The following is a 14231-nucleotide window of genomic DNA, read 5'->3' on the forward strand; positions in this document are numbered from 1 at the left end:
GGGTCAGGAGTGGCCACTGCACTCCAGTCTGGGTGACAGAGTGAGACTCCAACTCAAAAAAAAACAAAAAACAAGTAAGAGCATTCTGGGACAATGTAGATAATTAGATTTCAGAATTAGTTTTCTGTCTTCTTATCCAACTACTCTTACAGCTATCACACAGACAGAAAGGTTGACACAAAGCTGATTTCTACCTCTCACAAGACTGCTTGCCACTTCCTAACTACCATTTTGTTATTTCTTTTAGTGTGTCTTCTGAACTTCTCCAAGAGGTAGATTGGATCCTTTACTTTTGTCTTAGGAAACACAGATAGAACCTCCTTGTCTGTGACAAGAACTTAGGGTTCTTCCTGGTTAGTTCCTTCCCTTGGTTTTATTTACTCAGTTGGGTAACAAACAGCTACTAGTTATATCTTTAGCATTCTTTCTTGGTGCCAGTTTAGTCATCCTTAGCTAGAACCCACTTTCTGTCATGGTTACCCATCCAACTAAAGTATTCATGACTAATACTTAGTATTACTTTATCTAAACTAGTAGTTAGCATTACTTTGTCTAGAATATAATAAAAAAGAGCTAAGGTTTTTTTTTTTAGTGTTGTTTTTATTGACCTCTTGTGAATCAAAATTTCAATACTCAGTAGATCAGTGGTATCTTCTATATGATATTCATGATACAGTGAGATGTCATGTGTATTTCAGGAAGTACTTTAATACCTTTTTTTGTTAATTTGGTAAGATTTAATATAAATTTTAAATTCAGCTCTTAGGGGCAACCTGGAGAGGACAGGGTACTTTTAGAATGATATAAGTCTTTGGGAAATGGGATACGGTAGATTGTTTGGAGTAAAAAAATGCATTTTGGATAACCAGGCGTGAAATTAAGGCCTAATTCTAACCTGTAAATAATTAGCTCTTTGATCATCTAAGCTTAGACAAAAGAATGGAAAAGGACATGAGGCAGACCACAGTTTCTCCCCTTTTTCTCTGCTTTAACAAGATTTTATATATTTTCATATTGTTTGAGAATAGCACAAAAATGCTTATCTTTTAAGCTATATCCTTAGTTATCATAAGCCTAAAAATAGCATATAGGAGAGGGAAGATATAAAATCCAGTTTTTGACTTTTGGGTTATTTTACAGCTATCTTTTATATTTAACCTGCACCATTATCTTTTGGTGTCTCGGATAGGTGTCCTGTTTGCCGATACTGTCAAACGCCAGAGCCAGTAGAAGAAAATAAGTGTTTTGAGTGTGGTGTTCAGGAAGTAAGTAATGACTGGTGGAAAAGAACAATAAATGCAGCTTTAATTGTTTGGGGTTTTCTTCTGCCTGGTATGGAAATTCTTTTTGAGGCTGATTTTTTTTTTTTCTTTTTGTCTAGGGTCAGGCAAGGCATATGAATCCACAAATTATGTTACTCCTAAGCAAAATACTTTATGCTTGTATTCTTTATTCTTTTAAAAGACTTAGGCCTTTACTGATGAATTGTGAATCTTGTTCTTGCGATTTGCATAGTGCTCCATAGAAATAGAGCAAGATGATCAACCCATAAAAGCATTCTTGACTATTGGATTTTAAACATATATTTATTCAAAACTCTTGTAGAAAAATTCTAAGTTTCATTCTGTGTTAGGTCCCTTCCCACCCCAGTGGGCCAGATTGTGTATTTTTATTTGACTAATTAAGATTTTACCTCCTTCTGGCAGAACCTTTGGATTTGTTTAATATGTGGCCACATAGGGTGTGGACGCTACGTGAGCCGACATGCTTATAAGCACTTTGAGGAAACACAGCACACGTATGCCATGCAGCTCACCAACCATCGTGTCTGGGACTATGCTGGAGGTGAGCACCATTCTCATTTTCTCATTTGGATTAATTCCATGTGGAAACTTTTCCTTCAGAGCCTTTCCACTTTCCCTCACTGCTTGAAATGTCATCTTCCTGACAGCTGTTACAAACTCAGATTCTCACAGTTTCCCTGAGGGCACTATTTCCTAGGGATGGCTTGAATCACACATTACACAAAGTTAATACTTCCACTCTTGCCCTCTGCCTCCCCTTTACAATTCAAATGACTTGACCCATTTTTAAAGAAATATTGCAGGCCGGGCATGGTGGCTCATGCCTATAATCCCAGCACTTTGGGAGGCCGAAGTGAGAAGATTGACTGAGCCTATGGGTTCGAGACCAGCCTGGGTAACTTGGTGAGACCTCATCTCTACAATAAATCAAAAAATTAGCCGGAAGTAGTGCTGCGTGCCTGTAGTTCCAGGTACTTGGAAGACTGAGGCGGGAGGATCGCCTGAGCCCAGCAGGTCAAGGCTGTAGTAGCCGTGAGACTCTGACTCAAAAAAAGAAATTTTGCAAGGCATTTGACTTAGATCTGTAAAAACAAAAATTTTATCAGAGTTAAGCATATAGAGACCCCTTTCATTTTGAAGAAACATGTTTTTATTGATTCATTCTTTTCTTTAGATAATTATGTTCATCGACTGGTTGCAAGTAAAACAGATGGAAAAATAGTACAATATGAATGTGAGGGGGATACTTGCCAGGAAGAGAAAATAGATGCCTTACAGTTAGAGGTAAGATACTTCATGAGTTATCACTCACTACCTGTTTCTACCGCCATTTACTCTTCTAACTTGAAAGGTGGTTTGCCATTTACCCTGCATGTAAGCATTTTTTAAAAGAAGTTCTATCATTGCTGTGAAGGATTATTAAAAAAAAAATCTATCTATCTATCTATATATATATATATATATATATAGAGAGAGAGAGAGAGAGAGAGGTGGGGTCTCACTCTGTTGTCCAGGCTAGAGTGCAGTGGCAAATCACTGCTTACTGCAGCCTTGACCTCAACTCAGGTGATCCTTCAGCCTCAGCCTCATAAGCAGCTGGGAATACAGGCTTGCACTGCCATACCCAGCTAACTTTTAAAATTTTTTTGTAGAGACAAGGTCTCACTATGTTATCCAGGCAGCTCTCGAATTCCTGGGTTCAAGCAATCCTCCCACCTTGGCCTCCCAAAGTGCTGGAATTACAGGTGTGAGCCATCCTAAAACATTTTTATTCTGTCTGTTCTTTTTTTTCTTTGAGGCTAAGTTTCACTGTGCCTTATTATTTTCAGTATATTATTTCTAGTTGTCTCAAGTTCAGTACTAAGGTTGTCTTCATAACTGCAGGAAAACTAAGTGTTATGAATATTCCTATTGGCATCTCAATAGCAGTTGAAACTAAACAGACTTGATCAGAATGAGGAAAACTCAATGGCATCTTTCCATGCTCCAGAAGCTTTTTCTTATTTATTGGGCTGGCATTTGATGAATTAGAGGTGTATACACTTGAAACCATTTGGGAATATTCATATATTTGTAGAAACAACAAAATGAGCACAATCTGATTTTTCTCCATAGCAGTAAATTCTGTCTACTATTAAATTGATTTATAGTTTGAACATCCCTAATTTAAAAACTCAAAATTGAGCCAGGCTCGGTGGCTCAGCCTGTAACCCTGCGCCTTTGGGAGGCTGAGGTGAGTGGAATGCCTGAGCCCGCGGGTTCAAGACCCGCCTGGGCAACTTGCAAGACCTCATCTCTACAATAAGTCAAAAATTAGCCAGGTGTGATAGCATGCGTCTGTAGTTCCAGCTACTTGGAAGGCTGAGGCGGAAGGATTGCCAGAGCCCAGCAGGTCGAGGCAGCGGTGGCCAGGAGTGGCCACTGCACTCCAGTCGGGGCGACAGAGTGAGACTCTAACTCAAAAAAACAAAACAAAACAAAAACAAAACCAAAAAAAAACTCAAAATCGGCTGGGCTCGGTGGCTCAGCCTGTAATCCCAGCACTTTGGGAGGCTGAGTGAGGCAAGTGGATTGCCTGAGCCCACGGGTTCAAGACCAGCCCGGGCAACTTGGCAAGACCTCGGCTCTACCAAAAATAAAAAATTAGCTGGGCGTGGTAGCGCGCACCTGTAGTTCCAGCCACTTGGAAGACTGAGACAGAAGGATCTTCGGATTGCAGCAGGTCCACACTGGGGTGGCCATGAGTGTGCCACTGCACTCCAGCCTGGGTGACAGAGTGAGACTCCAACTCAAAAAAAAAAAAATTCAAAATCTAAAATACTCCTCAATCTGAAACCTTTTGAATACTGACCTGATGCACCAATGAACATTGCACATAACGGGTTTCACATTAGGGATACTCAACTAGTAAGTCTATAATGCAGATATTTTAAGATTCAGAGAAATCTGAAATCCAAAACATTTCTGGTTCCAAGCATTTTGAATATGGGATACTAAACCTATAATACAAATTGTATGTTAATGAAGAGGAATTCTAACATGAGTCCTGTTTTCTATATATTTTTTAAAAGATTGTTTTTTGTTTTGTTTTGTTTTGAGTTGGAGTCTCACTCTGTCGCCCAGGCTGGAGTGCAGTGGTACACTCACGGCCACCCCAGCGTCGACCTGCTGGGCTCAGGTGAACCTTCCGCCTCAGCCTTCCAAATATGGAACTACAGGTGCACACTACCACACCCAGCTAATTTTTTTATTTCTTGTAGAGACGAGTTCTCGCCATATTGCCTAGGCTGGTCTCGAACCTGTGGGCTCAGCCAATCATCTCACCTCAGCCTTCCAACGTGCTGGGTTTACAGGTTTGAGCCACTATGCCCAGCAAGAAAAGATTGTTTTAAAAACATACCTTAGCCGGGCTCGGTGGCTCAGTCTGTAATCCCGCGCCTTTGGGAGGCTGGGGTGAGTGGATTGCCTGAACCCACGGGTTCGAGACCCGCCTAGGCAGTGAGAGCTCATCTCTACGATAAATCAAATCAAAAAATCAGCCGAGCTTGGTAGCGCGCGCCTGTAATTCCGGCTACTCGGAAGGCTGAGGTAGAAGGATCGCCGGAGCCCAGCAGGTCGAGGCTGCGGTGGCCGGGAGCGGCCACTGCACTCCAGTCTGGGCGGCAGAGTGAGACTCCAACTCAAAAAATAAAAATAAAAAAAAAAATAAAAAATAAAAAAACCATACCTTATGACCAGGCTCTGTGGCTCAGCTTGTAATCCCAGCACTTGGGGAGGCCGTGGCGAGTGGATTGCCTGAGCCCCCGTGGATTCAAGACCAGCCCAGGCAACTTGGTGAGACCTCATCACTACAATAAATCAAAACTTAACCGGGCATGGTAACATGTGCCTGTAGTTCTGGCTGCTTGAAGGGCTGAGGCGGAAAGATTGCCAGAGCCCAGCAAATCGCCACTGGGGTCGCCGTGAGTGTGCCACTGCACTCCAGCCTGGGCCATAGAGTGAGACTCCAACTCAATAAAACAAACAAAAAACATCTTAACCTTAGGAGGATATTAAGGCTGATATTGTAACTATTAATAAATTATTGTATTGAGGCTGGGTGCAGCATTGCCTGAGTCCAGGGCTTTGAGACCAGCCTGGGAAACTTGGTGAGACCTTGTCTCTACAATAAATCAAAGAAATTAGCCAGGCATGGCAGCTCACTCCTATGGTTCCAGCTACTTGAAAGGATGAGCTCAAAGGATCTCCTGAGCCCAGTAGGTCGAGGCTGCACTGGCCGTGAGTGTGCCACTGCACTACAGCCTGGGCAACAGAGTAAGACTCTAACTCAAAAATAAGTAAATTAATTAATTAAAATAAAATAATTGGCCGGGCTTGGTGGCTCAGCCTGTAATCCCAGCATTGGGAGGCCGAGGCAAGTGGATTACCTGAGCCCATGGGTTTGAAACCGGCCTGGGCAACTTGGCAACACCTCATCTCTACAATAAATCAAATTAGCCGGGTATTGTAGCGTGTGCCTGGGGCATGGAATTGAGACTCCAACTCAAAAAAATAGAATAGAATAAAATAATTATATTGATATGAAAAAGATTCAGCACTTTGTTTTTATTTTATTTTATTTATTATTTATTTTTTGAGTGGAATCTCATTGCGTCACCCAGACTGGAGTGCAGTGGCATGCTCACAGCCACCGCAGCCTCAACCTGCTGGGCTCCAGTGATCCTTCCGCCTCAGCTTTCCAAGTAGCGGGAACTACGGGTGCGCGCTACCACGCCCGACTAATTTTTAAAAATTTATTGTAGAGACGAGGTCTTGCCAAGTTGCCCGGGCTGGTTTCAAACCCGCACTTTATGTTTTTAGAATCAGTAACTCTTCTGCATTAACTCTAAGTATGTTAATGCATTTTGTTCATACAGGAAATACTCACTGAGGGCTTTGATCTGTCAGCCACCGTTCCTGGTGCTGCAGATGAGCATTGAACAAATTCCCGGCTTTCCTGGAAAACATAGGCCAGTAGTACAGACATTCTCCTCCCTGTCCTTTTACTCTAGCCTACTGGTATGTTTAGATCTTACTTCTAGTCTTCTAGAATGGTCTTTCCAAAATGGAGTTGTGATCTTGCCACTCCTGGGCCTTGGGCTCCCCTTTGCCCACATTTCTTAATACCCCAATGCCTTCCACAGGCCCCATCTCTCCATTCCCTACACTTTAGCTCCATTGGTATCCCTTGTTTTTTTCTGAAGAGATCCTTAACGTCCACAGCTCTATCTTGGCCCAATAGAGCCCTCTCAGATTGCACCCTTTCTCAGAAGTCGTACCAGATCCTACTGTTATATGCCATCTGTCCCTTCCCTGTGGTTACACAGCACTGTTCAAGCATTCATGCAGTCACATAAAAAACACTTCTTGACATCCAGTTTGTGCCAGGCACTAGAGATACAGCAATAAAAATATAATCCTTGTTTTCAAAGAGTTCACAGCCTAGCAGGTAAGCTGGTGATGAAGCGTTAGTGTCCTGAGTGTTATTAATAGTGGGCACAGGCCAGGCACGGTGGTTCAAGCCTGTAATCCCAGCACTTTGGGAGGCCGAGGCAAGTGGATTTCCTGAGCCCACGGGTTCAAGACCCTCCTGGGTAACTTGGCGAGACCTCATCTCTATAATAATACAAAAAATTAGCCGGACGTGGTAGTACGCTCCTGTAGTTCCAGCTACCTGGAAGGCTGAGGCGGAAGGATCGCCAGAGCCCAGCAGGTTGACGCTGAGGTGGCCATGAGTGTGCCACTGCACTCCAGCCTGGAAAACAGAGTGAGACTACAACTCAGAAAAAAAAATTATGAGCATAGCACTTAGGGAGCTGAGGGGCACTTAACCCAAGGGCTGGGAGGGGCAGGACAGCTCCCTGGAGTCAGGGAGATAGATGAGTTGGTTTGAGTTAAACACAGATTAAAGTCACTCTAGTTCTTAAAGTCAGCCTGATGAGAACAAGTTTTTTTAAATGTATGTTTCTCCTGATTAGATTATAAATGCCAGGAGGGCAGGAGTATAATTGTAGCTGTGTGTCACCTAGCCCAGTGCTCATTGAATCTCAGAGTAGAACCAGGGTGTAATGTAAATTCTGATGGTTACTTCTGGTCTTGTGTAGATCATTAAAGGTCAGGCTTTTTCACTGGATTTCAGAGACTGATAACAGTAATTTACATTTTTGTGTTTTCTATGTTTCTAGTATTCATATTTACTAACAAGCCAGCTGGAATCTCAGCGAATCTACTGGGAAAACAAGATAGTCCGGATTGAGAAGGACACAGCAGAGGAAGTAAGTCTCTGGTTTGGTGACTGTTGAGCTGCCACGTGGCAGGGCAGTCCGATGGCAGGGTGAGGGAAGGCAGAGTACAGGAACACAGTCTTCCTTCCTTGGTGTGGCAACAAGTAGGGAACTGTTTTGCCTCTAAAAAGAAACCTTGGATTTAAAGGCTTAATTTAGTGTTTTGGTTTTGGGGGTCTTAAGGAATTTTGTTTGTTTTTTAACCTCAATCTGGTTTTCCAGTGCCTTGTGAAATTCCATTTCTATTTAGAAAATAGAAGTATGTACATGAGGGTGTGTAATTTGAGTCAGCCAGTTGGTTTGTCAGCGGGGGCACAGCTGCTTTTGGGAGCCAGACGTGGACTTCTAAGGCAATGAGGTGATGCTGAGCCCTTCTAAATGGAAGGAGATACAGTTGGGCAGAGATGATAGGCTTCGGTGTTCTCCTGAAGGTCTAGAACAGCAGTTTTCAAATTTTAACAAAACAGTCCTTTAAAGAAGAGCCATTCGGGCAACCCCCTTGGGTCGAGGGGACCCACTGTGGGAGCTTTTCTGTCCTCTCAATAAATCCTGCTTTCTCAAAAAAAAAAAAAAAGAGCTTCACTACTTTGACATAATAAAAGAGAAAGTGGTATGATTTGGGTAGAAACCTGAATAGAAGGCCCAGAGCTCTACCTGCTCCATTTTCATGTCTCCAACATGTTCAAGGAACCCTGAGGGTTCCAAAAAAGGTTATTTGAAAACCAATGTGCCCCTGATGGTTTGTGTATAATTAGGACTCTGGGATCAATTCTTTGGACCTAGGGTCAGTGTCTATAATTCATTGATTCTCTTAAGCAAATAAAGGCTTGTAAAATTTCCAAATGATGACTTCAGTAACTTTGTGAATATTCACTGATACCTGGGCCTTAAGATGGGCATTGCAGAGCCAGGCTTGAGGCCCACCCCTGAGGTTCCTAGGGTTATCCCAGAGCTTAGCAGGCAAGGCCATGGACCCAGTTTCTGGGTATGCCTATAAATGGGAGAAATCAGGGTTTTTAAAAAGCACCGCTTAACACCAGCTTTAAAATGATTTTTAGTTAAAAGGTATTGATGACATTCTTATAAGAACCTTCCAAGCAATGCAATTGCCTTTCCAAGAGGCGCTCGAGGTCACTTGACTTATAGTTCTGAATAGGGCTTGATTGGAGCACGTGTGGTGAGGCTGGCACTCAGCAGAGGGAGAGCCGGGTGGCTGCCTTGAGTCGAGTCGTGGGCTCATGGGAGGTGCATGGAGCTCTGCAACTGCTGCAGCTGCACTCATGGGTTTTTCTGTGGGATATACCAGCATGACCACCTCAGGGGCTCCATGCAGACCCTGCACAGCTTAAGCTCAGGATTCTCTGCCCTTCCGGATTAGCTGCACTCCCTAGGACATGCCAGCATGAAGCAAGTCAAGGGGCAGGAAAATGAAAAACTGCCAAAACTCGTGTTTGCTTTTAGGTAGGGGTAAAATGGAGGCCAGAGCAGCTCATACTAAAAAGCTTGAAGAGCTTGAAAGGATGCTTTTGTTTCCTAATAACAAGTGTTGTCTATCCATAAGTAAATGGATGATGCAAGCCTTTTGTCCTGCTGCAGTCTTCCCTTTGGACGAGTCCTCTGTTAGTGCCTGCAACAGAACATGTCCAGGGAGGAACAGTCACCAAGACCCTGGCTTTCACTGGCAGAGTCTTGTTCATGGGCCTCATGGAAAGCTAGTGTGGAGGAGGGGAGTGGATCAAGGCTGAAATTTACTGGAGACTTCAGCTACGAATGCTGTTTCTTTCCCCTAGTGCCTTAGGTAATGCAGTTATTAGAACATGTGAATGGAGTCTCTTCTCGAAGATGAAGCTCACAGCCACTCGGAGCGTCTTAGTTTTCGTGGAGCCACGTGTGAACAACATGTAGTAGGCAGTCAGCGTAGGTGAGGCCCCCTGAAGGGACCGCTCTCTTTGGACATCTAGCACCTTTTAAATCAGTGTTTTTCCCTCTGGGGGTTCTGAAATGAGTTTGAAACCTTTTTTTAATTGAGTGAGGATGAGGAGTAGAAAAGACTGGAGATTCCAGACCAGAAGGACCACAACTGGCATTTTTATTAGATAGAATAGGATAGACGTAAAATATTAGCATGTATATATTCAAGTGTATTGTATTTGATTCTTTTTTTTTTCTGAGTCAGGGTCTCACTCTGTCACCCAGGCTGGAGTGCAGTGGCACACTCAGGCTACCCCAGCATCGAACTGCTGGGCTTCAGCAATCCTTCCGTCTCAGCCTTCCAAGTAGCCAGAGCTACAGGCGTGCACTACCATGCCCAGCTAATTTTTTAAAATATATATATTTTAGAGATGAGGTCTCATCAAGTTGTCCAGGCTGGTCTCAAACCCCTGGGCTCAGGCAGTCCTCTCACCTCGGCGTCCCAAAGTGCTGGGATTACAGGCTTCAGCCACTGCACCTGGCAGTGTGTCACTCTTTACTGTTGTTTTAAAATATCAACTTTAGGGGCAGCCCCTTCAGGTCCCCTCCCACTGTGGGACCTTTTCTGTCCTCTCAATAAATCCTGCTTTCTCACAAAAAAAAAAGGCAACTTTAAAAGCAGCATCTGATGGTGTTGGGATTACAGACTTGAGCCACTGTGCCCAGCCTGATCTCTTATTTTAAACTAATATTCAAGAAAAATTAATACCAAACTAAAACTAGAACAACTTTAAAGCTATTTTGATTTTTTATGATTTTTTTTCCATGTTCTTGTACTTAATGAAGTTGGCTATAAAGTTAATGTTTACAAAACAGTTATTTGTTTTCTACTTTATTTTCCTTTTTAATTTTTTTGTGAGGCAAGTTTCATTATATTGCTTAAGTTGAGTTATTTTTTTTAAGGCAGTTATATTAGATACTTAATAGGTAAGCTGTATGGAAAATGTTTAAATAGAAAGGTTAAAAGCGGAGATGGCAACATAAAGACCCTTTCTCTGCCATGATGGATGTTGCACACGTCTCAGACGGAAGCTCTGCTGAGAGTTTAATCTAGTCCAGAAGTCACGATCCCCCCAGCCTCTCCATGTCCCCTGCACATCTCGTCTTCTCCTGATGTTCTGAGACCAGCGGAGTTGAGGCAGTTAGTTTCCAGGGCTGTAGCTCTTCATACCTGGGTCAATCCAGGGTCTCCCTAGGTAGCCTCCAGCATACCCTTGGCTAGGATTACTCCATCTGACACGTAATGCACCAGAAGGTTTTAATTCTCCTAAGTTGTTAAGACCAAGTAATATGAATTAGTTCTGTATATAGTGGCTTTATAAATAAACGAAGAAGACATGGACTGCTTATATTATTCCATACGGCTTCATGGCACATGAGAAAATCATGAGTCTGGAAAAACAAACATCTAGAATCAGCAATCACAATTTCTCAGATGACCCAAAGATGATAATTTTTGGTACATAGAATCAGAAGAAAAAGTGAATGATGTGCCTGTGAATAGTCACTGCACTCTAGCCTGGACAACATGGCAAGATCCCGTCTCTTTTTTTTTCTTAAAAGAGGTTCTTGCTCTGGTGTCTGAAGCTTTACTTCCCAGCAATTTTACTTAACGTTTAGCAGCTCCTGATCCCTTATTCGTTCTGGTATAGAGAAATAATGAGAAAGGAAGGATTTCTCAACATTTTTATTCATATTACAGACATTCTTTCAACTGATTGTCTCATCTTTTTCTAAGTTTGGTTTATCAAAGTTATGTACAGATAATTGATGGGGGGGAATTATGACATTAGCCCCAAAGATCATACACTTTTGCTTTTGTGAAATGAATCTAGTCTCTGTTTGTCTTTTCAGATTAACAACATGAAGACCAAATTTAAAGAAACGATTGAGAAATGTGATAATCTGGAGCACAGACTAAATGATCTTCTAAAAGAAAAGCAGTCTGTGGAAAGAAAGTAGGTATAATCGGTCTGTTCTTTAAATTAGTCATTTTATGGTAGCAAAATTTCCTTCATTCCTATGTTTCTGTTTTCTTTTTTTTTTTTGAGTTGGAGTCTCACTCTGTCACCCAGACTGGAGTGCCGTGGCCGCTCCCGGCCACCGCAGCCTCGACCTGCTGGGCTCCGGCGATCCTTCCGCCTCAGCCTTCCAAGTAGCTGGAATTACAGGCATGCGCTACCACACCCGGCTGATTTTTTGATTTATTGTAGAGATGAGGTTTCGCTGCCCAGGCGGGTCTCGAACCCGCGGGCTCAGGCAATCCACTCACCTCAGCCTCCCAAAGGCACGGGATTACAGGCTGAGCCACCGAGCCCGGCTTGTTTCTGTTTTCAAGGGTATGTGTGACCAGGTTTCCAGGGGGTCTCCCTATCTAAGAAACAAACTTACTGCAACTTTTTATTTAATAAAAATGCAATGTTTCATGACAGATGGATGCCATGTGGATTTCAGTGCTCTCTCTTGATGACTGCATGCAGATGTCTTCCATGTTTGCCTGTAGAAAGCAGTTTCTTTGTGTCCAGAGTCTATAGTTTCTTTGAGCCATGGTGGCTGAAAACGGGCAGTTAGGAAAGAGACTGTGTCTAAGCTGGAGATGTTACATGTTCTGGCCTTGGGCAGGAATTAAAGGCCAAAGATGTTAAACATGGGGCAAAAAAACTTATGAACAGGATGGCAAGAACATTTTCTACCGTTATTTGAGAAGATAGTTGCCATAGCTGAAATTACCTGTCTGTTTTAAGCTATACTCACAAAAATAAATGGATTTTTGCCAGGTGCAGTGGCTCACACCTGTAATCTCAGCACTTTAAGAGGCAGAGATGAGAGGATTGCCTTAGCTCAGGGGTTCGAGACCAGCCTGGGCAACTTGGCGAGACCTTGTCTCTACAATAAATAAATTAGCCAGGCGTCGTGGTGTGCACCTGTGGTTCCAGCTACTTGGAAAGCTGAGCCCAGCAAGTTGAGGCTGCGGTGGCCTTGAGTGTGCCAGTACACTCCAGCCTGGGCCACAGAGTGAGACTCCAACTCAAAAATAAATAAATAAATAAATAAATAAAATACAGCCGGGCTCGGTGGCTCAGCCTGTAATCCCACGCTTTGGGAGGCTGAGGTGAGTGGATTGTCTGAACCCGCGGGTTCAAGACCCGCCTGGGCAACTTGGCGAGACCTCATCTCTACAAAAAAATCAAAAAATCAGCCGGGCGTGGTAGCACACACCTGTAGTTCTAGCTACTCGGAAGGCTGAGGTGGAAGGATCGCCGGAGCCCAGCAGGTCAAGGCTGCAGTGGCGGGGAGTGGCCACTGCACTCCAGTCTGGGCGACAGAGTGAGACTCCAACTCAAAATAAAATAAAATAAAATAAAATAAAATAAATGGATTTTTACCTCTACACAAGTGTAAGAAAGATAATTGGGCCCTTGAAAGTGTTTTTGTGTTTTTTTAAATACATCTTTTGTTTTTAAATAAATTTAGACTTACAGAAGGGTCGCAAAGATAGTGCAGAGAGTTCCCGTATACCCCTCATCCACTTTCCCCCTTTGTTAAAAGTTTTTTAACTTGTGATTTTATATAGAGAGAAAGAAAAAACATAAAATTTCACATTTTAACCATTTTTAATTGTACAATTCAGTGGCATTAAGTACATTCATGATGTTGCATAACAATCCATCACTGTTTTCAGAACTTTTCATCGCCAACAGAAACTCTGTCACCAGGAGTCTTGCTTAACTGTTGTAAAAAACAACAGTAATAGAAATAAAAATTAAAAATTCTCCTGTGTGTTCAGCCACCCGAACAAATTGAACTGTCAGAGTTAAAGCTGGAAGTTCTTTTTCATCCCCTGGATCCTGCTGTCTAGAGATACTAACCAGTGCCAGTGAATATTCTTCTAGATCTTTAGCTCTGCCCACATAAACATCACACATACATCATCTTTTTCTACAAAAATAAAACTCTTTTGTCAATCCCAGCTTGAGTGTGAGTATGTAGTGGGTATTCTCTTTAGCTAAATGTTCTAGTTTTGGAGGGTTTTTGGGAAGTATTCTATTTTTGGAGACTTTTTCATATCTAGATCTCACCTGATCTTTGTAACAGTGGCATCCTAATCCATTGTATGAATGTACCACAATAATTTTGACCAGCTCCCTATTGATAGACATTAAAGTTGTCTTTTTTTTCTGAATTGGAGTCTCACTCTGTCGCCCAGGCTGGAGTGCAGCGGCACGCTCACAGCCACCGCAGCCTCAACCTGCTGGGCTCAGGCTATCCTTCCACCTCAGCCTTCCAAGTAGCTGCAACTATAGGTGCATGCCACCACACCTAGCTTATTTTTTAATTTATTGTAAAGACAGGTTCTCGCCATGTTGCCCAGGGTGGTCTCAAACCCATGGGCTCAGGCAGTCCTCTCACCTCCACCTCCCAAAGTGCCAGGATTACAGGCATGAGCCATTGTGCCCAGCTGGAGTTATCTTAAGTCTTATACTACTATAAGCAATGTTGTGATGAGCATCATTCTCCATGTCTCTTTTTGTACAATTCTGGGTATATCTATTCCACAGGATAACTTCCTAGAAGCTAAATAGCAAGGGCAGGCACATTTTGGATTTTTTTTTTTTTTTTTTGAGTTGGAGTC

The 14231-nt window shown here is 42.8% G+C and overlaps 1 protein-coding gene across 1 annotated transcript in view; it reads left to right on the forward strand.

Annotated features, from left to right (window-relative positions):
* The window catches only part of BRAP (BRCA1 associated protein), a 19419-nt gene that overhangs the window by 3163 nt on the left and 2025 nt on the right, over positions 1 to 14231 (forward strand). Inside the window, exons 2-6 of the mRNA XM_008062398.1 lie at positions 1190 to 1265; positions 1707 to 1845; positions 2479 to 2588; positions 7529 to 7618; positions 11453 to 11556. Coding sequence (XP_008060589.1) covers positions 1190 to 1265; positions 1707 to 1845; positions 2479 to 2588; positions 7529 to 7618; positions 11453 to 11556 — 519 coding nt within the window. The remainder of the gene's footprint in view (positions 1 to 1189; positions 1266 to 1706; positions 1846 to 2478; positions 2589 to 7528; positions 7619 to 11452; positions 11557 to 14231) is intronic.

This window comes from Carlito syrichta, unplaced genomic scaffold (assembly GCF_000164805.1).
Source record: "Carlito syrichta isolate Samal-C Ts95f unplaced genomic scaffold, Tarsius_syrichta-2.0.1 Scaffold305691, whole genome shotgun sequence".
NCBI lineage: Eukaryota > Metazoa > Chordata > Mammalia > Primates > Tarsiidae > Carlito > Carlito syrichta.